Here is a 25,928-nt window from a genome sequence, read left to right as displayed (position 1 = left end):
TACAGAAGTGGTAGAAATATAGGAAATGAGAAGATTTTATTATATGCAGATTTAATTTACTGTTTATTTGTGCAGTATGTTTGTGTGTGTGAGAGAGACTTTTGATATTATCACATTTATAATTTGGTATGTGTTTCTTGTAAAGGGGGAGATATGTACCCCAGAATCTCTACTAGTGATGCGTGAACAATTGGCATTTTAACTGGAATAAATATCAACAAATTCAGATACATCTCTGAGTCTGTGAAATCTCATGAGAACAAGCTTTCGTGAGATTTCTGTTGTGTTTCACTTCAGGTAGCCCAGAAAAGGACAAAAATAGCCCTTTCCATGACACTTTCGTACTTTCCCACAAAAATGAAAAAAAAATGACAAAAAATTCCAACTTTTCAGAACTTGGAAACAAATTGTTGTTGTCATTTTATCTTTTCCAGCTTGTTCATTCCTCATATTCACTACCAGACCATGTGGCCATACTAAAAAAAACAAAACAAAACAAGACAGCAAATGTCAATCACAAGAACCCTAATTAGTTTTTGGTGTTTAAAAATACTCAAGGGAAGTTTGCAATGCAATATGAGTGATGCTATGCAAGTTGTTAGTAAGATAAGAACTGAAGTCCCGGATAAGGTCATCTACCATAGAAACAGTAGCCATAGTCTCAACTCCCAGAAGATAAATGTCAATCAGCAAGGACCCTTTACTTCTTTGCCCATGAAATAATCTACGTCTCGAATTCATGTCAGCTGGGGTCTTTGGGATAAATATTGTGGCTGGATCTAAAAGAGGTCTGGATAACTTAATGGCAAATGATAACATTTGAAGCTCTACTAGAATTTGACATAAGAATAAAGGTAAGCAAGTTGTAGGCTCACGCTTCAAGTTGTAGGCTAATTACATGCAGGAGACAGGAGTGAATTTATCTCATCCATTGGATAACTAGGAAGGTGCATTATGGGTTTTGCCTTATTTGAGAGGTGTGGTTTTTGGGTTTGGTTTTCCTTCCTCTTTAGAAGCAGGGACTGGCCTTGCCAGAGGCCGGATACTGAACTAGACAAAACTTGAAAAAGCTGATGAAACACCCCTCTCTTTACTGATAAATAAGCAGAGATGGCTTATTTAACTGCCAATGCTTAGGGCACATTTCACAGAATTAGCCATGGTACTTAGCGCTAATATTCTATTTTTCCCCCTTAATTTTCATTCTTCACCATCCAACTAGTCTCATCTAGCCTAGGGACCAGAAGTCCCAACATTGCTCCCATACCTGTGACTCCAACCTGGCAAGCTGCTGGTCCAACCACAATGTTACCATTGATGCTAACCCAGCTGTGATGGAGCAGAGAGGCCTACACCTGCAGAGAAGGGGTTAAAAAAAGCTTATGGGCCCAGCTAGCCCTGCCCCACTATACTTACAGCCAATGCCAAGCCTAGAGTGGGAATAAAATGAGAGAACCTGGCTCAGTTCAAGGCAGACCTGTGGGGAAGCAAGATGAAGCTTTGCCTCTCTGTGAAGGGAGCTTTGCTGGTAGAAAAATAGGCCTGATAGCCAGGACAGCCACTGGGAGAGAAGCTCTTAGCCCCCAAGTGAGACTGATGCTCAGCTGACTGATGCTCAAGGAACTATTTAAAAGACTGGGGATGACCCAGTAGTGAGCTGACTTTATTTTTTGCTTGGAAACATTTTAGGGCTAAGCCCTCCACCCCACCACCCCCAAGGCGTTAAAACTGTAGCATCGCCCAGTGAACCCAGGGGGAAGAGACTTCCTCCATGCCTCTCAGCAAGATCTGCAGCCACATCAGGGTGCTGGGAAAGGTCTACAAGGGGGCTACTCCAATCATGCCCGTACAACAGCCCTACGGTTTCTTCCTCCATCTATCAAGATAATATTCACCAGCTTCAACAGCAATGATAGAAGTGCAAGGATCTAAGAATATAAAGCTGTTCAGTGGGTGGTTAATGAATTCCCATATCAGTTCTCTGAGCCTCTATGATGGCTGAATGCAGCTGGGGATCTAAAATCCATCATCTTTAGCTACAGGGAGTCAATGAGTTATTTCTTGCACTGCTGCACTGAGTTATACACCTGGGGTAACCACTGGCAACAAAGCAGGGATTGTGGCTCAAAGGGTCAATGAGAAAATTTGATGAGGCATAATGCCAAGTGATGCTAGACATAAACAGTCACACTGGGGCTAATCCTAAACTTCATCCTAAACTTCAAAGCTTTAGCACTCAACTCATACTCTCTTACTACTGAGACTTAACACCATTATCTTGCTATGCAAAAAAGATGGTAGATAAAAATAAATGAACTATTTCTATGGTCAGCTAGTTCAGAGAAATTAAAAACTGAACTTTAACCATCTCTTTAACCAAACTCAAAAACTTTTTTTCAAAAAAAGGTGGGTCAACTTTTTCTTTACAAGTTACTTTTCATTTTCCTGTTTTTCTGCTCTCTGTGGAAGAGCAGACACAGCATGAGTGTCCAAACTCTGGAGGTTTTTCAGACCCAAGAAATCTGTATAAGGTTTGGATAAGCTTCTGAGAACATTAAGGGGCGGATCCTCAGCTGTCATAGCTCCACTGAATAAATGGAGATATGACAATTTACATCAGCTGAGGATCCTTTGACCCTTCGCTGCTCCTCATCACCGAGCCTGCAAACCTTTTGAGATTTGCCCATCAATAACAAAGTCTCTCATGGACATAAGGATGCTTCTGAAGCTATATCCCCCTGTCATTTCACCTTGTCACTGCTTATCAAGCACAGCACGTTTATCCTATTGTCCTTCATATTTTTGTGTGCATGTTGTGGTTCCTTATATCTCCTTGAACACGTACAGATATGTTCAAGCTACCTTTCCAGAAATATAGGCCTGTTCCAATTAAGGGCTGTGTTACATAAAATATAGCTTTGTTGCTGTTTAACACACTTTTCTAATATAGTCCTATGTATCTCAGTGACCTCCGTTTTCTTTTTGTACCAATTGAGGTTCTGCTATTCAGAGACATACAGGGGCCTTCAGGTGCCCCTAGAAACAAACCTAAAGCCTTAGGTTTGATCATAAGCTTTTAGTTGCAGTGTCCCTCACATCTGGTACTCTGTCCCTATTTGAGCTGAGAAGAATGTAAAGTACTATCTCCATTTTAAAGGCCAAGTTTAGGATGCATTTGTTTTCTGTGTCTTGTCTAGTTTACTATAGGCTTCTGGATTCAGGGAGGATTGTCTTTTTATTGACAGATTATAAAATACTATAGTGCACACTGGGCCTAATTTATCCCTTGTATAATTTCATTGACTTCAATAGAGTTACGGCAGTGATGAATCTGGCCCAGTGAGTTAAAGGACCAGTAAAGAAGCCAATTGTACTGTGTATGAAGTAACAGTGTGGAGAAATTCAGCCTGACAGAATGCACCACACAATGTGACATTCAGCAACGGTAAAAGGATTATGGCTTTCCTGATTAAATGACTTATGCTTTTGGATAGACAATTACTCTCCTCAAATGTTCAATAAGACAAGTGAGAAAGACATTACCTACACTAGCTGTGCACCGGTTGGAGTCCTTTTCTTTGGCCACTAAGAGTGGAACTTAATTTCTGGAACAGTTACTAACCTTATTTGTTAGACATTTCCTTCTTTCTTATGGATGCGAGCATCCCATATGTATCCCAAACAGAGAAACTGAGCCAAATTCAGCAGCAAGTCTGGGTCAAAATTTGTGTAACTTACACCATCTTCCTCCCCTCTCAGAATGAAAATTATGACAACTCAGTCTCCTTTAAACTCACATCTACTAATACATAATCTTCACTCCCCCTTACACATCTTCTCTCAGACACACTTATATACATCTGGAGTAACCTCCCTTGAAGTCACTCGGCCAAAATTTGTTCTCCATTAAACTGGCATACAATCAGAAAAGCTCCATTAACAATGGAATTACTTTGGTTCACACCAGAATAAATGAGATCAGGATTGCGTTCAATAGAGTTATCTGGATTTACATTAGTTAATGTAACCGAAACCAGAATTTCGTGCCAAATCTGAATTTTAAGGCTATAACTACACTGGAAGCTATGAGTGTGATTCCCAGCTCGCACAGACATACTCGTGGCTAGCTCTCATTTTTGGCTAGCGTGCTAAAAATAGTAGTGTGGGGGTAGCCTGGGAAGTGGCAAGCAGGAGCCGTGCCAAGTATAAACCCACCTGAACCCTGTGCATAATGTACTATGCACAGCTAGCCTGTACCTCCACTCACCACTACCCATACTACGATGGCTACACTACTATTTGTAGCATGCCAGTTTAATGAAAGCTAGCTCAAGTGTTTTTGTGCAAGGTGGGAATCACACCTCTAGCTCACAGTGTAGACGTAGTTGCAAGGAGGGGTGTAGAAGGGAATCGAACTTGGTTAAATGTACACATCAAGCTCCTGGGAAAATGAAGAGCTGCAGAAAAAGCAACTAACAAGAGGGTGTCAGTGGAAGTAAATCACACCCACTTTTATATCCTCTGAATTTGTCCCACTTTGCGCAAGACATGGTTCAACATTGGAAACAAGCAAATGCAGAGCTCTGGGACAAAACCACGGCTGATGCCAGGGTGAGGAAGGCCAAAGTATCTCATGTCTGAAGTGACTTTGAACACACAAGCTGTATAAAGAAAAGGAGTACTTGTGGCACCTTAGAGACTAACAAATTTATTTGAGCATAAGCTTTCGTGAGCTACAGCTCACTTCATCGGATGCATGCAGTGGAAAATATAGTGGGGAGATTTTATATACACAGAGAACATAAAACAATGGGTGTTACCATACAGACTGTAACAAGAGTCAGGTTTCAGAGTAGCAGCCGTGTTAGTCTGTATTCGCAAAAAGAAAAGGAGTACTTGTGGCACCTTAGAGACTAACAAATTTATTAGAGCATAAGCTTTCGTGAGCTACAGCTCACTTCATCGGATGCACAAATGCATCCGATGAAGTGAGCTGTAGCTCACGAAAGCTTATGCTCTAATAAATTTGTTAGTCTCTAAGGTGCCACAAGTACTCCTTTTCTTTTTATGTTTAGGCTGGATGCTGCCCTGAGTGTCCCCAGCAGGGTCTCTCCACACAAGTGACTAATGAGTTGTTAAAGCTCCTCAACCTAGGAAACCCAAACAGGCCTTTGTCACTTGGAACAAGCTATGATCGGGAAATTGTTTTCCAAACACTAATGCACTGAAAATAAAAGAAAACCAAATTCAACCCAATGGATACACCTCAGCCCTATTCTCTCCTTCTCAGCCTCCATTTATCCAGGTCCCCAAGAAGCCAGAGAAGACTGCCTTTTTCTCACATTCCTCATGGTTAGGAACTCAACATAACTCAAGCCTGCAGCCTTCTAGAACTCTACCTGTTATAAGAGATTCCTCACAACTCTGAGAGCACCACCCGCACACCTATGCCACACAAACCTCATGATAGCAGAAAACACCTCTTATTACAATTCACTTCCAGGAGGTGCAGGTAGTGTTGTGTATATAAACACCTCCTGGTTCATACACCACATGGATCAGCATGATACATGGGCTGGTAGCTCATGTCTTACTGAAATCAGGCAGGAAAGAGTTACAGGGGTTATAAATTCTAGTCGTAGGAAACAGATGCCTCAGCACACAAATCTCCACAATGTCTAAAAAACTCATAATGGAAAAAATTAATCCAAGCAGATTCACTGTAAATTATATACAGACACGATTAATAGGATAACTTACACACACACACCCCTGCAGTAGATGGAAAGTAAAATGAGATAATAAATGCCCTGCAACTTCTCTCTGTTGCCTGCCATGGGTGAAAGAGCAAAAGACACCAGAAAGTATCCACTAACATAAGTAAGTAGGAGTCATCTTGGCAATTTCTAAAATGGTACCTGTCATTTGTTATCCATAGCTCACAATATGAAGGTCAGGTGTCATCTTACTCACCATCTTAGACACCACTGAGACTAAATATGGTCACTGCTAATCACCAGGAAATGGTTGCTGTCAACTCTTGTTACCACCAGCCAGAAATCCGAGACAGTCTGGTGGAGCAAGAGTAGCTAACTGACAACTTTTGAACATAAAATGGAGATGATCTATAGCAGCGTTTCTCAAATGTGGCAGTATGGCTGCGTGCGGACACTAGGGGGTTTTCCTGCGACCAGGACAGCCTTTTGGGCAGAGATGGGGGAGGGAGCAAAGGAACAGTGAGTCCCTGCAGTGCACAGGGGCTCCGGGGAAGGGCTTCAGCACCCCCTCCCACCTTTAGCTGCGGGACTCCAGGAGTGGGCTTTAGCCCCCTCCCCTGATTCAGCTGGAGGCTCCTGAGGCGGGCTTTAGCCTGGGATGCGAGGCGGCAAAAGGGAGCTCGAGGCAATGGTGGGGGAGGGGAAGCAGTGGAGTCCAGGGGGGCAATGGGGAGCCTTAAGGAGTGTGTGGGGCGGGGAGGCAGTGGGGGCCAAGGGGATCTGTGAGGGACTGGGGGAGGCAGTGGGGCTAGGGGCACCAAAATACAACTGTATATTAATTGTATTATTGAGTCTGCAAAAAAAAAACCAACCCTACATCAATCAATTACAATGGATTTGGACATGTATATGTGCATATTTATTTGTTTTTCCTAAAGTTAATTAAGTATTTTAGGAAAATTTTCAGAATGGCCACCAGCAAGAGTTGGTGGTCACACTCTGAGGCCACCAAAATCGTGTTGTGAGAAACCCAGATCTACAACATCCAAACACAGGGAAATGAGGATGCAGGACCCTCCCAATGACCATCCACATCTTGGGAATTTTGAAATATTTTGTTGCTGAAAACAGCCAAATCATTCATTATTAAAATTGTATAAAGTAAATGTCATCATTATATCACTTACCGTCCCCCTTGTTTGTTTGTTTGTTGTTCCTTCTTTCTCTTGCTTTTCTTCCTACTTTCCACTTTTCCTTCTAGAATTCTTCTCTCTAGAGATCTGGCCATTCTTCCCCCTCTTTTTACCATCAGATTAATCTCTCTACTCTAGTTCCCCATCTCCATCCTAATCTCTTCCCACCATTATTTTTTTCTCCTCCATTTTTATCCCCATTTGCTCCTCCCTGTGTCTTTCTCCCTGGCTCATATCTCTTGTGATCAGGAAGAATACGTGTCCTACTTATCCTCCCAGTGGAGGTAATGGCAGACTTTTGGAAGGTGAGTGGGTCTCACTGTGTCTTTGCAGGTGTTATCTACCAAATACAGAGGAGTTGATCACACGGCAATAGTTTTCAGCTAGTTGGAAGAGATCTTTGTTCAAGAAAAGCAACCAGAAATTCAGGGAGGTTGGAAACCATACATAGCCCCATCTCATAAGTGTCTCTTGTTTCAAGTGGCAATGCTCATTTTAGATAGCAATTTACCTCCAACAGGATCCAAACCTGCTGTTAACTCATTGTTATTATTGTGACTAATTTACATAAGAAATGCTGAATCATCAAACTGAGATAACACAAAATATTATGGATGCTCAATGAACCAGTAACCATATCATTTCAATCTTTCTGCTCTATTTTTTTTTGTGTCCGTTGGTATGAGTCTCTCTCTCAGACTGGCTTCCCCATTAGAGCCTTGGCAGGGTCAGAGGTACATATCAGGAGACAGGGTACCTAGATGAGAATAGCAGTGCCTTCCTCCCCTTCTTGAATGGTTTACACAAATACTCTTACTCCATAATGACCAAAACACAACAGGAGATATTAAATCTGTACTAGCCCTGCATTTGCTGCTTGTGAGCATCCTAAGGCACACATGGGCCTAACTACCCAGAAACAATGCCTGCAGCATTTTTATTGCAAACATCAATCACAGTTAATAACTTCAATTATACAAAGCCAAAGTGTCCAAAACCAGCTGAACGGTCCCAGTCCTCACAGAGAGCAGAGCGATCAAAACACATTTAGAGTATACAGGATAAGCTTTAAATATTACTAGCAAAAAAGAAAAAGAAAAATTAGAATATCTTGGAAGTAAACAATTCTTTATTAATGGACTCTTATCTCACAAAGATCTTTTCTGATTTGCTTCAATAATCCCAGCAAAGTTCTGTCCTGGTATAAAATCACACATGTAAAAGTTCAGGTAGATTGATTGATTACTTTTGACATAATTAAGAGCTGAACGATAAACACCAAAAGCAAGGTAGAAATCACAAGTGTGCTCATGATTTATCTAGAAACCCCATTATAGCCAGATTGATCACAAAGAAATACTGCATTGAGCACAGTTCTTTACCATCATTAGTAACTACTGAACTGGAAGCAGACAGTTGCTCTGGGTTCCAAATGTAAGCTCCCAGCCTTTTGTTCCTTTGATCATGAGTGAATGTCACAGTAATAAGTTGCCAGCATTTTGTTCTGTGTTTGCACAGCACCTAGCACAATGCGTTTCTGGTCCATGACCAGGTTTCCTAGGTGCTACGATAATCAAATAATAGACTGGAGAGGACAGTGAATGAACACACATAATCACTGTGGCATGAGACCATATGCTACATGATTTATCTCGTCATGGTGGGAGTTTAGCCCTGGAAATATATCCCCAAAATCTTTATCAGACAAAAGAAAATACTTGTATGAGAATATGTTGGTGTTAATTACTATTACACTCATTCCCCTTATAAACACTTCAGCAATTTATGGGCAATATTAGATTGCCCAATCTCATTTGCTTTCTAAACAAATGATCCAAAAGTAAAGAGAAACCCAAAGTTATCATTGACAATCTCTCTCCTTTTACACTTGGCCAATTATGTTCTCATTGTATGTCTGGCATTTTGTTTATATCCATTTCACAGACTCACTGTATTGTTAGGGTTGGGGGATCCATTTTCACTTGATCAGTGGCTCACAATCACTTTTCCTAATAGCAGTATTGGTGGATAGCACTTTAGGTTCCAACCCCTGGCTCAGGAAAACCCCATAAAATTCTGAGTGCCTCCTATAAGAAACTGAACATCTTCAACTCCCTTAATAGTCAATGGCAGTGTAAGATGCTCAACACTTTATAATATTGGTCCCTTTTTGCTGGGCCATAGCAAGCCTCCTGTTCAGCTATGTTCTCTCTAAACTTCCATCAAGCTTGAACGGCTTCAAATCCCATTCTCAGCGTTAAAAACAACCAACTCCCTGTTGTGAGTTAGAGCAGAAACTGCTGAACAGGAGGTGGCAGGCATAGACTGGTACTTCCAACTTCTTAGGCTGCAAACCTATTACCTGAAAAAATCTGGAAAGCTCTTATTTAGTCTCCCCTCCTGCTTTGCTCACAGGGCTCCATTTTCTCCCTCATCTCAAAGTTTTCTAGTGATTTGCTTTTGATTCTAACATTTCTATCAGAAGTTGGGCCTATGTCCTTCCCAGTCACATTATTAAAATTTATTTCTGTGACTGAAATCAAATTTTTATAATCCCAAATTATATCCATGGAGCCAGATCCTCAGCAAGTGTGGAACAGCATTGCTCCATTGATGTGAATGGAATTATGCTCATCGACACCAGCTGAGACTCTGGCCTGGCATTTAAGTTTCTTTTGCTGCTACCCAGCGAGAACACTACATCTTCTTTCTAATGTATAATAAGAAAAGGGGATGAGGTAAAGGGAACCATACTCTCCATCATTTCCAGGCTTTTGCACAGGGCAGGATGGGTTAACATTGCCATAAAATAGTCCTAATGTAAGTGTATATCACACTCCCATTGAATTCCATGTGAGTTCTGTCACAAACCTCAGTGGGACCAAGTGTATCACACTTAGCTAAATAAACCGGACCCTGAAGGAATACCTGGGGAGGTTAAACTCAGTGTGTGCTGAAGACACAGAAAGTGAAGAATCTACATGACACATGCTGTTTTACATTATTAGTCTTTTGATTCATTATCTAAGTCCATTCCTTCCCATTTCCTTCTCATTCTATTTATTCTTCTCTGAACACTCTCAATTTCCTCTGTATATTCTATCTATAGGATAGTATCCAAATCTATAAATAGACCTCCCCAGATATTGTCTAACCAGCATTGTGTCAAGAGGAAGCATTACCTCCCTGATCCCATGAGCGATCCCATTAATCATAAATCTAATGATTACACCTTTCTTTTCTGAAGCAACACTCATCTTTAACTCTTCAGGAACACCCATCACATATATCCACATTACTGATGCACGCAAAAGTGAAACCCAGGTCTGGCATAGACATGGGTGTGTACTCACTATGTGAAGCTGCAGAAAGTCGCCGAGCCCAGGAGCACTGTCGATTCGAACCAGGATGCCATCCTTCACAGTCGTGCTGAAGCCTACAGCAAGACGATCTGTCCTTGTGCTGGGTCTGTCATTTGCTGGCCAGGTATACAGGATGAGTCCTCCACTCTTCCCAAAGATATATGTGGCACCAGCTGAAAAATGAAAAACAAAGAGAGAGGTGTTTGTTCACTATGGTTTTTGCCATGTGTGGTAATGCTGTAATGGCTGCAGAGAGGAATATATCCAAATACAAGCATTTCATTAGCACAAGTGATGAAATCTAAGGCCTGTGAGGCTATTGTCACCCCCAATTAAAGACACAGGAAAACTGAAATAATACAGAGCCGATGTTAGTTAAAGAGATATACTCTACATTCCACTGGGTACTAGCAGAAGATTGATAACGCACTGTTTCCAAAAACCTTTATGCATTGTGACAATGTAGTGAGCCTTCCTAAACACTAGTATTAATTCCACATCTCATCCAAGGAAGTCGCAAGATGGGGAATTACACTCCTCTCCCACCATATACACAAGGACTCTTCCTCCCAGAGAATGGCATATTCTTTTCAGCGGAACAATGGCTCTGAATTGCTGGATGCCTTTCGTGATTGAAGAGGATGTGAAAGCAGAACGGCTTTCTAGGACACAAAATACACCCACTCTTTCCCTCTCCCATTAATGTAGCACTATTATCTTTCAGTAAAAGAAGATGCAAAATAAAACAACAAGAACTTTAATATGTTTGCCATTCAGATAATTATGGCTTCTACGCCAGCAGTAATACTTTCAGAGATCCTTTTAAATGAACATTTATGCTATCCACAACACCCTAGTGTATCCACACAGTATTAACAAGGGAACACAAATAGATAAATGCTGCTTCCTTTTAGGAAGGAATAAATCACCGATGACAGATACTGTACACATCCTGCTAAAGTGTGCTCCAGGTAATAGTATCCAAATCAAGACAAGCAGCCTCTGCAATAAAGACAGCTACAGAGTTTATCAAGAGCCTGTGAGTTCATTATCGTTTATAGAAGCCCGGGCAATGCCAAGTAATGCACTGCTTTTAAAAAACAGACACTACTTCACAAACTTGGTAGTCAGCCTCACTTGGAGATCCAGAGCTAATGTCCAGAGAAAGAGGTGTGCTATTAGGATCAATTTTACATACAAGGTTGGAGACCCAGACAGGCTAAAGACCATATTCTCAGACTTGCTCCGTTCCAGGTTTTTAAAAGAGCTCAGCACACTGGTCCCTGAGCTCTTTGGAAAATATGGCCCTAAATGCCACAATGGGAGATGTTTCAGAGTAGCAGCCATGTTAGTCTGTATTTGCAAAAAGAAAAGGAGTACTTTGTGGCACCTTAGAGACTAACAAATTTATCTGAGCATAAGCTTTCGTGAGCTACAGCTCACCTCATCGGATGCATTCAGTGGAAAATACAGTGGGGAGATTTATATACATAGAGAATCTGTGGTAAAGTTGAGAACAACACATGCAGGAGGCCCAATTCCTCAACCATTGAGCTATACCCAAGTCTATAACACACTTTTCCTAAGGGTTACAATGAACTGTGCAATACTAAATGCAGTCAATTGGATTCCACCAACAGCAGCAGACATGAGATATCAATGGGAAGCAGAGGGGGACTGGGTGAATATACTTCAGATCATAGTTTACCTAGGGGAGGCTACACGGTAATTTATTTTTTTATCAGGAACACCCACAATTAAACAAACAATCTCAAAGTGAATTAAGTACAGTTGGATATTGCTTGGGTCATTTGGTACCAAAACTGGGCCACATCTGAATCTGGCTGCAAAGCCACAACTCCATTGAGGCTCTTTGTTTTATGTAAGTAAGTAGAAATAAAAACGATAAACTTCATCCTTATGTAGGGCTTTTTCTCCAGACAGCTCAATATGCATCACAAAAGAAGGTAAGTGTTGTTATCTCCATTTCACAGATGGGGTAACTGAGGCACACAGAAGGAAAGTGACTTGCCCAAGGCCAAGTCAGTGATAGAACCAGAATCAAAATCAGAACTGAAGTCCCCTGACTCCTACTCCTGTGCATACCCACTGGATCATACTCTCAGTAAATGTAAATAAACTTGTATGACATTTCATTCATAACCCAGGACTAAGACAGAGAGCACACTGACAGAGCAGAGCTGTGAGCATGTATTAGTCCAATTTCAGAAATGGTGACTCTTCAGACAGAGACCAAGTGCCCAATTCTTAGCTTCTAACTGAATCTCTACCTTCAGCTGTGGAGTGTAATGGTAGGTGCGTGACTACTGCCGAGTGTAAACTGTTTGTTTATCATCCATTCTTAAAAGTACACTTAAAGCCTTTTCATGCTAATTAGAGGTGTTTGTATAATGAATTATCCACAGCTTCTCTCCATGTACGGATAATTCACACAGCCCACAATAAGTCCATAAACTACATATATCTTTCCTCTTTAGTTTATTAGCTAGTTCTAAACTTTTTATATATTATATTACACTGGCTCACAGAATAACACAAGAAAAATCAACATCTGAGTTTGAGTGTACTGAGTTTTTCTGATCACTTCTGGCTCTGTAGATCAAACCCTCATTTCCAAAAGTTGTTCCCACATGTGTTGGTGTGCTTGGCCTTCACTCCTAATTCTGATCACTGGGGCTTTCAGTTGCAAGGATCAGAGTGGAAGGAATGTCTTTGCTATATCCAAAGGCAGATGAGATTTCCTCACTTTTCTGAGTGCCATTTGGCTGCAGGTAGAGCATATCAGAACTCCTGCAAGTGTCAATTACAGCCAATTATAACTGTATAGGCCGGTGATGGACACTCAACTGCCTAGCAAAGCTCGTGCTCTCCTCGCAGGACAGAGATTTGCTTCTAGGCCTGACTTCAGGAAGCTCAGTTTTATGCATCTGTGCACAGTAATCATTCAGCTGTAACAATCAAAAGAGCAGGCGACCTAAACTGATCCTTATAACAGAAACCTACTGTACTGCAACTGTTCAGTACACGATCCAGAATTATCTGCAGAATGGTAGGCAGTCCACTTTGCTGACTTCTGTGTAACTTTCCCTACCGGAAATATAATTTTTTAAAAAATGTATGTATGTATCTACTTTCACTTACATATTGAACATATAAACATGTCCCAGTGATAATTATGACATGAAAAATCCTAAATAATGTAGCACTAATCATTTGCTACAAAATTTGAATAAAGTAATCACTCCAAACAGAAATCATAAGATGCAAATATTAAAAGAGAATATTAGATGGAGGAGGAAGAACACAAAGAGGAAAAAAAAGATATACAGTTAATGCTACACGGTAATCATGTTAAAAATAATGCCTGACTCATTTATGTGTCTTTATATATTACACATACAAAACGTGTTATAAGAACTTTAAAGTTCCAAATTGAGCACTCAAAAGTTAGGAAATGCCAGAATTAAGGTTGCCTGGGTAACCTTAACTTGGCCCTCCTAGGCACATGCATTATGATCAGATCTTCAATTACATGATCACATACTATTTTTTTCCATAGGACCCCTGCCTCCTGCACTGCATAGGATACATGGTGATCACTTAATGAGAAGTTATTCAATATTTTGTTTTATCCTCATCGTTCAATGTGTGTGTCCCTAAGCCTTGCTTAGTGCACACTATTCATACCCTGCTCTGAAGATAGAATTATTCATTTCCTCTTTGGCTTTTCTTGAGAGCTTCACAAACATTCATTAATTTATCATCATAAAACCCCTATGAGATAAGGCAGAGGTAATATCCCTATTATACAAATGGGGAACTAAGTCACAGAGACTAAGGTAAGAAGTTTCCACTAATTTTGGGCGCTCAATTTCAGACCCAATGGCCTAATTTTCAGAGAACTTAGCATTATAGAAAACTTGATACGATAAAAAACACAGTTTCTGTCGACTTCAGCTGCAGTTCTGAGGGCTCAGCACCTAGTAAATAAGGAACACATGACTATTGACCATCTGTGTAAGTGACTTGCCTAGCATCACATGGGAACTCTGGAAAAGGCAGGGATAGAATCCACTGCTTCGGGGGAGTGTTCAACTGCTGTAACCAGGAAGTCCTCATTTCTCTATTCTTTTAAACGTAGGTGTTTTGTTTTTTTAAAAGAAAAAACAAATTCCATCATGTGGCATCATATTGATAACCACATGCTTCATCAGCAGGGATGGAACCTTTAGCTCCACTGCACAGGCCTCTGCCATTTGAGGCAACAGACTAACTGATAATAACAATAGTAGAATGTCATCCTCTATGAGGACCAGCACCAGAGGGGGATGAGACACGGTTCGTCAGTGGGTTTCACAGTTATTTGCTGATAGCAGACGAATAGTGAGACTCAGGAATTCTGGGTTCCATTCTATGCTCCCGAAAGGCAGGGGCTCTAGGGAGCACAGACTCTTCTGCCTGTTCCCCACCAAGCTTGACTCATTCTGCACTGTCCTCTCCAAACTGTGGCTGTCCCAGCCTGTCTCTTCCCCACCCCGTTAACTTCTTGCTTACACAGTCCAAGTCCCTACCTCCAACTGTTTGTCCCCAGTTCCTTGGCAGTCCCAGTTCCTCACTCCCAACTGTCCAATCTGTGTCTCCCCTCCCACCAACCCCATTGGTTCCCAGTCCTAGTCTCCCTCCCTGGACTCCTCATCTAATCTCAGTCTTGGATAATAGAGTGGCACGTATGCTTATAAAATTTGTGAATGACACTGAGCTTGGAGAGATTGCAAATAATTTAGAGGACAGGATTAGAATTCAAAATGACCTTGACAAATTGGAGAATTGGTCTGAAATCCACAAGATAAAGTTCTATAAAGGTAAGCGCAAATTACTACTCTTAGGAAGGAAAAACACACAGCTACAAAACGGTGAAATCTGGTTAGGCAGTAGTGCTACTGAAAAGGATCTGGGGGTCATAGTGGATCACAAATTGAATCTGAACCAGCAGTTGCAAAAAAGGCTAATATTATTCTGAGATGAAATGACAGGAGCATCGCATGTAAGACACAGGAGGTCTAGAGTACTGTGTCCCTTTCTGGGTGCCACACTTTAATGGAAATGTGGACAAATTGGAGAGAGTCCACAAAAGAGCAACAAAAATGATAAAAGGCTTAGAAAACTAGACCTCTGAGGAAAGGTTAAAAGAACTGGATATGTTTAGTCTTGAGAAAATAAGACTGGGAGGGGGCTGAGGACCTGATAACAGTCTTCATATACGTTACAGGCTGTTATAAAGAAGACAACAATCAATTGTTCTCCATGTACTTAAGGGAGGGCAAAAAGTAGTGGACTTAATCTGCAACAAGTGAAGTGTAGAGGTTAGATATTAGGAAAAAATTTCTAACTATAAGGGTAGTTAAGCACTGGAATAGGTTTTCAAAGGAGAATGTAAAATCCCTGTCATTGGAGGATCTTAAGACCAGGTTAGACAAAACACCTGTCAGGGATGGCACAGGTGCAGGAGGCTGGACTAGATGATCTCAAAGTCTCTTCCAGCCCTACGATTCTATGATTAAAATGCAGTACAGCAAAACAAATCCACTTCTTTTGAGGCCTATTTATTCACATCTATTACCCCATTAACTACCCATTTCACTTTACGTCAGAAGCACCCCTTACCTCATTTGGTTTCATTGTAGCCATCAATCCTCTACATCTAACAAATATTTTAATGCTGTGAAAATTACTAAAAGTAGCATGAGGAGGTATGTGGTATGCCAGCTGTTCTCAAACTGTGGATCAGGACCCCAAAGTGGGTCACGACCCCATTTTAATGGGATCACCAGGGCTGGCATTAGACTTGCTGGGGCCTAGGGCCGAAGACGAAGACTGAGCCCAACTGCCTGGGGCTGAATCACAAGGGCTTCAGCCCTGGGCGGCAGGGCTCAGGTTACATTCTCCCCATCCCCCCCCGCCCCGGGGCTGAAGCCCTTGGGGTTCATCTTTGGCCCCCGTGGCTGGGGCAGTGGAGTTCAGCAGGCTCAGTCTTCAGTCCCTGCTCCTGGGATCTTGTAGTAATTTTTGTTGTCAGAAGGGGGTCACGGTGCAATGAAGTTTGAGAACCCCTGCGTTATGCTACTAGTAGAGGTACAATATGCTGCAAATATTAACTGGTATGTATATCTGCATTATATTGGGGCTGAAAAAGATTTTTAGCAGGAAAATTACAAGGAACGTGAGATATAAACTCTTACAATAAACTCAGATGATACTTTTGGCATTTAAATTAATACAGCAGGATCTCTGTCTGTGGTCTGGACCCCTTAGTCATCATGCTTAAAGCTCCTGTTCATTCTGGTAATCCAGCACAGACTGTGAAGAATATAAATCTAAAGATAATATTTTCTACCTGAAATAATATGCAAGGCATATGGCATGCTCCTTCCCCTCAATTCATTATCATGCCTTTGTTCTCTTGCATGAAATCTTAGGTAAATATAGAGGATACTGTGTTATTTTTATACAATTTTCTATAAGGATTGAGAAATTATTTTAACAAATTGCTTAATAAGAAGAAAAACTGATGTCCACAAAGGCCTGCTATTTTGAAATCGGAGACTTGAAAGTTCTCAAGCAGCATAACTTTATTATACTTTTCCTAGCTAGATTTTTTATTTCATGGATACATACAATCCCATTATGCACCTTCTGCTGAGCCCAGTAGTTCTGATAAGTCACTTCACGGGGTGTGCTTAGTATGCTGGTGCTGAGGTACTATTATGTTTATTAATAATAGTAACCATGTAAATTTTCTGCTTGCTAGCAAGAAGCTATCAGTTCAACTAAAGGAAAATTTGCTATGATGGCATTTTGGTCATTTTACTTGGTGAGATTTGCAAATTACCAAGAAACTGAAATTATTTAGCTTATTCCCTGTAACAAGACTATTGTAAGGATAGAATCACTAATACATCACAAACAATTAAGTGAATTTAGCTGTGTGAAGCAGGACCCATTTCAAATAATGCAGATGACCTTGGAAACAATTGTACCAAGTAGCCTTGTAAAATGGTTATTAAATAACACAGACCTAAGAGCTTACCAGGGTGGTTAGTGCTTTCAGAAAATCTTATTAAAATAAGATTAAAGGTTTGACAAACTCACAAAGGCAGGGAAATGCAGATATAAGGCTGCCACTTATCTCACTATACCTAAGTTCTGCATACACTCTTCTATCACTAGTAAGGGTGCTAACAAGAAAGTGTAAATTGGAGTAATTGGTAAAATCGAGCAAAGAAAAGCATAGGCTGAATATCAAGAGAAACTGATCAAGAGATAAGATTTGTCTCCAGTAGGATGTACAGGAAATGTCACTGCCTACCAGAGTAATTTAAAAACAGGTTACTGAGAATGTACTACAGAGAACATTTCTGCCTCAGCCAGTGGGGATGGACAAGATAAATAGCCAGAGCTGTTCTAGCCCCAACTTCAATTGGCCAAATATTAGTCCTCACTCAGGCAAAGCTCTCATTGAAAGGAATAAATTAAACTGAGTGTAAATTGAGTGAGGACTGGCTTTTCTGAACAATTCTCAGTGCTTCAGAACAAAGGGTGACACTCTATAGCACATGCAGTTCAACTACTCATTAAACTAACCACTGATTAGTTTAATCTCAGTTCTGCCACTGAGGGGTGGCAGAGCTGCTCCTCTTTTGCAGGTTCATGGCATGGCTTTGAGCAAAATCTCACATATTTGATCACTGTAAATTGCCAACAGGTGTTCAGAGCCACTGTCTCAAGAGAAGATACTGGGCTAGATGGACCATTGCTCTCACCCAGAATGGCCATTCTTATGTTCTTACTCTTCAAGGGTCACTGCAGGCAATCCCCATCACTACAACACAAATCCAGAGCTAATGAACAAATTAACAGAGTAAGTTAATTTTGTTAATTTAAAAGTAAACCAATGAATGAACTAATTGAGAGTCCCTTCTTGGAACCATCATTGAGATCCTGAAATAATCCACCCCCAGCAGCAAGCTTGTCCAACAACTGAAATTTGAAAAAAATAACATTCCATGGTAGCTCCTAGCAACTAACCAGGCCTTTACAGAGTCCTTAGCTGTTACATCACTGTCTCATATTCAACCAATATGTTGTACTTCCCTTGCAACCCCATACATTAAACAATGTTAACAGAACACATTACTTAACATTTTCCACAGTAGCATTACATTACTGGAACAAATTTTCATTAGCTGAGTATAATTGAAGACTATGACATTGTTTCTAGCAGCTTCTGAATGATGCTTTCCAAAGTTAAACCTTCTGGCGGCATCAAAGGTGCCACACATGCTCTCTTAGCAAGAGATGTGCTTCCAACCAATCTTCCCTGAGTAGAAATTAAAAGATCTAATTAAGGATAGCTTGTCTTGGAGGAGACATGACAAAACTGTATGAAGAGCATCAACACCAAAGATAGAAAGGAATCATTTGGGATGGTACATGGTATACAAATAGGAGAACAGGATGAAATTAGAAAAAGAAAAATTCCAGTTGGAAATCAGGAGAAACTCCTTGTTAGGGTGATCAATTAGGCTGTGGAATAGTCTGCAAATGGATTTAGTGGAATCCCTGTCATTTGAGCCTGGTTAAAGTAGATTGACCAAAACACTAGAAAATCTGATGGGGAACATGGTCTCACAGATCTTTTCCATTTTTAGATTCTGCTGCATGATTTTATAATTCCTACTGTCCATGTTGAACCTGCCATAGTGGTATTGCATACAGGTTCTTTGTCTAACTAACATAACAGCTATGTGATGGCATCTCCAGTTTTGAAATAAGTATTTAACAGAGCAATCCCCAGTGGGAGCTATATATCAGACAAATAATGTGTGGCTTAAAGTCTGTCTGTGATGAACATTCATTTCATTATGGAAGGAGTCACTGTCAAGTGAATCTCACAGTTTTACAAACCATTGTAATATACATAATAGAAAGAGATAGCAAGTTACTGTCATTATAAATAAAAAACCAAGGGAAAATAACAAAGCACAACCAAAGAGAAGGGAGGGCTATGATTCAAATTACAAAACTGGTGGGCGGTTTAATGTTCAAGAAAAGGAGAAATTAATAGCAACCAGCACAAGGTTAGTGCAGATGGGCACTGCACCAGCTTCAGCCAAACCCATCCCTTCCTGTCTCCCAGTGCACTGTGGTCTTTATTTTGGCCACTCCTGCTTGCCCAGTTACAAACTTCCATTTAATTCACCTCAGTCTTTAACTGCAACAACCCTGTTATCCCAGTCTTTATCTTTTTCTCACCTCCTCTTGCAGAGGCTGCTGATCTTACCATGCCAAACCAGAAGGTTATTTTGTGATGTGTACAAATGGAGACTAAGAAAAGGGTGAGAGAGACCACCAAAATCATTCTAACTTCGGACCTAAACAGGATTTGAACCCAGGACTCTGGTAGAGAAAGAAACAATGACCTAACCCACTACACCACCACCAACTACCCCTGTAACCCACCTTTAACCATATTATGCCCAATGCATATTGGCACCTGTTGTATGCTGGATCACTTACTGTCTGGCAAAAGTGGGTTGACTAGGGATGGTCATTTTACCCTTATGAAGAATTAATTTGCTGAGGATTAATCCAGACTTCCGGCATTATTTTAATGCAACTTTTTCACCTTCACATTATTCCTTATATTTTAAGTTGACTAATGCATTACAGAGCGGGGAGTTGAAACTGGGTTCTGTGTCTGGCTCTCCCACTGCCTGACGCAAAGCCCAACACTTAATTTCTCTGTGCCTTTCACCCCATCTAAAATGGATCTATTAATACTTATCTGCCTCAGAGGAGTTAGAAAAAGGGGTTGAAAATGGCTATAGACGTATCATCAATTGTCTGGTTCATTTGACCCATTCTATCACAGGATTCTTCCAAGGAGAAAATGAAGAAAGGCATTGTACCATATGTAAGATGATTGATAGAATGTCTTTTTCCTCTTATGTATCAGGGGCTTTAAATTGTCTGAGATGGAAGAAATGTAAAGCCCTAAGAAAATGCAAAGCTTCCAGGGCAAAAGTGTAATCCTTGGAAAGCAACGCTTCCCTGCTTAAAAGAGTTCTCATGGACCAGCTGCTTTTCCTTCAAGATGCCTGCTCTTCCCCAGACAAACCCTCTGAGACCTTATGCGAACACCACCATATCCTCATATCCTTCTATTTAAAAAGGCAGACATTGTCTGACGTTAATTAAACTGAAATCCTTGCTCAGCTTTAACATTCGAGGGAGCTAGGGCTTCTTCTATGGCAAAAAAAAGGAAAAAACCACCACAACAACGCAAGCCTGACACAAAATGGAAGCAACAACTCGGATCGTGCCTGCCTTCCTTGTTTCCTTTTTAAAATGACAGCAAATTAATACAAGTCACTTTCTTCCTGATATGTGCGGCATTATCCAACAATCGGATCAGACAATATGTTACTTCTTATTAGTTACACCATATTAAAAGATAGATTTCAGAGTAGCAGCCATGTTAGTCTGTATCCGCAAGGAGAACAGGAGTACTTTGGCACCTTAGAGACTAACAAATTTATTAGAGCATAAGCTTTTGTGGGCTACAGCCCACTTCATCGGATGCACAGAATGGAACATATAGTAAGATAGATAGATAGATATATACACACACACACACACACACACACACAGATAAGTTTGTATGGTAACTTCCAACTTATCTGTATGTATGAATATATATATCTATATCTATATATATATAGATATAGATATATCTATCTTACTATATGTTCCATTCTCTGCATCCAATGAAGTGGACTGTAGCCCACGAAAGCTTATGCTCCAATAAATTTGTTCATCTCTAAAGTGCCACAAGTATTCCTGTTCATATTAAAAGAGAGATTGGAAGGAGTAGGGGCGAGAGAAGAAGGGAGTGCTCCTGGAATTGCCACACAGTCCAAAATAATTTACACTCAGACTATGAATGACTCCAATTCCTAAGCACTGGGAAGTCTGACTTATACTCTCCCCAAGGAAAATTTGCTGCTGGGTACCTTGGGGTTACCCATCACCAGCACAGAAGAATCCTCGAGGTTAGCAGCTGCTTAAGTGGACCAAAGATAACCATGGATTTAACAGCCTCAGGGTGATAAATGTCAACTACGGCACCCTTCCCTCTGCAACAAAGAAATATGGCAGGATGGAAGAATCTTAACAGTAATCAGCTGGCTGAGGCATGGCTTTAATGTAAACACAGTGGCTCTGGAAATATAGGATCAAGTTTTGCTTTTGCTGACACAGGTGCAAAGACATTGAAGGCAGTGGGTCTGATTCTCCACTGCCAAAGGTTGGTCCTTGGCCAAAGGCTATCCACTGATTTATACAAAGGGGCATGTGACCCCCCTAATTTTTAATACAAAGCTCCACTTTGATCACAATGGAAGGTCTTTTGGTTTGAACTGGAGCATCACAGGCTGCAGCTGTACTCTCTGTGGGACCACATCTCCATGTTAAAGTGAAGGCTGGGTGCAATCTGGACCATTTTGTGCTAACTAGATGCAGCCCAGAGTTTTCCTGCAAGCAGCCATTATATCCCTTAGCAGGACAAAATTTGGGAGCCCTTCTCATAGTCAAAATTAATAGTGTTATGCAGGGGATAAAACCTCACACTCCCAGAGGAACAATGAGCTGGGTGATGATTCCCTGGTTGAATTTGATGGAGATAAATTAAAATGGTTTTTCAGCTGCATCCCACTGCCAAACAAGAGCTGAAATCTGAATAGGATTTCTTTTTCGGGGTGACCTGCTTGATAAAGAGCACCCAGAGAGGATGTCCTTAGAGAAGCCAAGGAAACAGACTGCCAAAGTAGCAGAGCTCAGAAACTAGTGTTATCAGTCATCATCGTAACTGGATTCACAGCTCTGCTGTGAGGGACATTCACTCCCTGTGTGTACAGAAAGTTTATGGGATCTGAATGTTACTAGAACAACCTAGAAACAGGACAGGATGGATGGAGGCCAGACTGCAGCCACTGATTTCGGTCCATTCAACATTCTCCCAAACAGTTGCTCTTTCTAATGTATATTTCCCCACTCTGGGACCAATCCTATAGATGTGCCACACGGTCAATTGTGGTAGGAACCAGGAAGCACAGCATCCCATAACCCCAGACCTTTATAATTATCTATTTTTGTTGTTCTTGGAATATATTCAAGCCGCATTCCCTAGTGCTGCCTTTGGGAGCACTTTAGTTTCTCCATATTAATTGCCCTCTGCATAACAACATTTCCCTGAAGTCCCTTAGTGCTTAATCCTTTCCTTAGCTCAATCTACGACCTTTTTGCTTTTCAAGCCTGGGTTATCTTCACTCATCGTTCTGTGGCCTCTCTCCTCTTTATATACCTCACTGAATTTGATATAGTTCACTCATACTCTCCTTAGTCACAGACACTGGCAACAGAAAAGACCTACTGTACTGGGGCATCTGCCACTCCTCAGGCAAGAGTTGTTACTCTCATGGATCCTGCTCAAATTTTTCAGACTTGGATACCTGAAGTCAGGCACTTAAATCCATATTTAAGCAGCCAAATTAGTAGTCCAGTTTGCAGAACAGCTGAATGTCCACTGGATTCCACAGATATTATGGATACTTTGCACCACTGAAAATCAGGCCACTTATTTAGTTGCCTAAATATCGATGTTATGCTTTAGGCATCCAAGTTTCAAATTTTGGACAATTACCCAAATCCTACAATCTTTATCCAGGCAAATCAATGGGAATTTTGCCCAAGTAAAGGTTGTGTAAAAACTACAGTCTCAGAATTTGCCCTCCTCTTTCTAAGCAACACAAATATAATTTTGCTAAACTCTTTTCCTAGTTTCTAACCTGCTGGGTTTTGTGTTAGGTGTTAAAGGTGCAGGGATGACATTCTCCAGTTATCTGACATACACCATGATCAAAGCTTGCTGATTCACCCAGGATTGTTGACTCATACACCAGATCGCTTTTGAATGAATTTTTTTATTCTAAAAACTCCCAGACCCTAAGCTTTAAATTCTCAAAATAAACTCAGAGATCTGCTGAATTTGTATTAATACATTGACTACATCAGAGGTTATACTGGGGTGGAGTTAAACATCTGAACAGACATCCAAATACAAAGTCAAATCTACTGCTTCAGAGGGTTTGCTTTGTTTTTTTAAAGATGTCATACTTGTCCACCAACCAAGAAAAGGAAACAGAATGTCCTTTATTCAGTCACTTATCCTGTCTTCCCTTATCTCCATGCCTCAGCTTTCTGCCTGTATTTTATCATATAGGTAAAAACATATATTGGCAGCTATAAGGTTCTCAGCAGTGCTGTCCTTTTATCTGAAGTCCTGACATGGATGGGTATGTGATCTCTATAACTGAGAGATCACATACACATAATTCTCTAGGATTCCACCCCACTTCCATTGTTTCTGTCTCCTCTGACTTTGTCTGGCATTGTGCAGATTGAGAAACTTAGAGCACAGATTTGCTTTTTTAATTTTTTTAGGGTTTGCAGCAGGCAGGATTCACACTTGCAGCAGAATACAAAGTGCCAAGGAAAGCATTTCATTTAGATACCTTCACTTCAAGACAGAAGACTGATAAATGGCAATCAGGAATGTCCTTTGAAGAAGCAAATTAAAATTGAAAGCCTAGACTTATCTGCTGAACAAGGGGTGGAAGCATAGATGCTCCAATATGACCTCCTATGACAGGTGATGCTCTCAAGTTTTATCTCAAAGAAACATCCACTAGTAATGCTACTGTTTGTAGCCCATCAATTTGGCCAGTCTTCTATAGGTCATTCAAATGCAAAGAAAGGGCCAAAGCAAACCCCTAATTCCAAACACTCTGGGATTTGGGGGGAGCGCAGATCTAAATCTGGATCTGAACTCTGTGGATCAGGCTCCTTCTTATGGAAAAGTCTGAAAGACTTGGAGAGGTCCTCTCTGAAGAAGTTTTTGTTGGCAGGTATTTAAAAAAAAATCACCTACATACTCTGGTTTCTCTTAAGAATAGTGTGTCCTAGGGAACAGCACTGGACTGGAATTCAGGAGACCTGGTTCTAGTTACAGCTCTACCACTGGCCGAGTGTCATGGGGCAAATCACTTCACGTCTCCATGGCTCAGTCTCCCCTTCTCTACAATGGGTATAATGATACCAAACTCCTGTGTAAAGCACTTTGAGGTCTACTAATTAAAAGTTCTATATATAGGAGCTAGGTATTATTATACACTCAGGAACTGTGCAACGTTTCATGCTTCCACACACCAGTTACCATCAGCAATGTTGGAATTTTAAGCATCTCACTTCCAAAGCATAGACTTTTCCTACCTGCTAAACTAACAGATTATTTCAAGTACCAGAGGTAACCTTATATCCAAGCAGATCCATCATTGTTCACCCAAAGGCACTGTGCCACCACTGAACTAACCACACATGGCACTCCACACTGGACTCAAATTACAATTTCTGCAGGTTCACAAACATGCAACCAAAGGGATAGTTGTGAATATCAACTGGTGGCGAGATACAACACATGGGTCAGGAATATTAATCACCCACATGATTAATAAATACTAAATAACATTGGAATGTTAATAATGATATGTTACATTTAATGAATGCAAATCTAACCTTTATAATACTTTTATACCAATGAATGCAGCTAATCTTTTCAGCAGTAGCTCTCAGTATGCTTTTACAGAGTTGGGCAAGCAATACTGTACCCAAAGTCCAGGAGGTTAAGTTACTTCCACAACCCCACACACTGAATAAGTGGCAAAACAGAAAACATATCTCTAAACTCCCAGCCCTTTGCTGATTCCAGTCTCTTGACTAGACCATAATTGCTCAGTAAATTACATCAAGGAACCTTGAACCTCCAGCTTCTCTGCCTAGCAACAAGTACCATATTGCATTGCATTTTTAATGGATATACCAACAATAAAAGGAAATGCATTTTTGGGAATCTCATTATGGAGCCTCTCTATATTGCTCTGGTGTGATCCATTCTGGAATATTGCATTCGCTCCAGAGTTTCAGTTGCAACTTCCATCCTGACTTGCTGTGTGACCTTGGCCAAATCACTTAATCAATCTGTACTTCAGTTTCCCCATCTATAAAACAGGGATGATAATACCTCTCTCCTTTCCCCAAAAGAGTGTTGTGAGGGCTAATTATGTGATGTTGCTAAAGCACTTTGCAAGTAATCTATAATTGCTTAGCATTATAACCCTCCCTAACTTCCCCTCTTGCAACCAGCTTTCATTTCCACCACCATGAAAGGAAATTAGCCTGTAAGAGGTTGATCCGTGGGAGTGTTACACATGCAATCTGTTAAAAAGTACTCTGCCGAAGTAAAAGACAAGTGTAATGGCTGTTTAATCATCCTCACTATGAAGCGCCAATTCTTTAGTCTCTTATGACATTCATGAATGATGCAGAGGGCTGTCATGATGAATGCAAAGCAATTCTGAGTGACAGATACTTTCACAAAATTTATGGCCCCTACCCCCCAGGACAAAAGGGCTCCTGAGCTAAGTTATTTGTGCTGTGAGAGAATTTACAGTCTAGCCAGC

At 40.8% G+C, this 25,928-nt stretch overlaps 1 protein-coding gene across 9 annotated transcripts in view; it reads right to left on the bottom strand.

Moving 5' to 3' along the window:
• The window catches only part of NRXN3 (neurexin 3), a 1,462,434-nt gene that overhangs the window by 336,611 nt on the left and 1,099,895 nt on the right, over positions 1–25,928 (bottom strand). For all 9 annotated transcript variants that reach the window (XM_043516016.1, XM_043516015.1, XM_043516018.1 and 6 more), the window contains one exon: positions 10,264–10,445. In XM_043516016.1, the coding sequence (XP_043371951.1) occupies positions 10,264–10,445 (182 nt within the window). The remainder of the gene's footprint in view (positions 1–10,263; positions 10,446–25,928) is intronic.

The sequence above is a fragment of the Dermochelys coriacea genome, chromosome 6 (assembly GCF_009764565.3).
Source record: "Dermochelys coriacea isolate rDerCor1 chromosome 6, rDerCor1.pri.v4, whole genome shotgun sequence".
Taxonomy (NCBI): domain Eukaryota; kingdom Metazoa; phylum Chordata; order Testudines; family Dermochelyidae; genus Dermochelys; species Dermochelys coriacea.
Note: the sequence above shows the minus strand (reverse complement) of the source record. Positions and strands in the feature narration are given on the sequence as shown.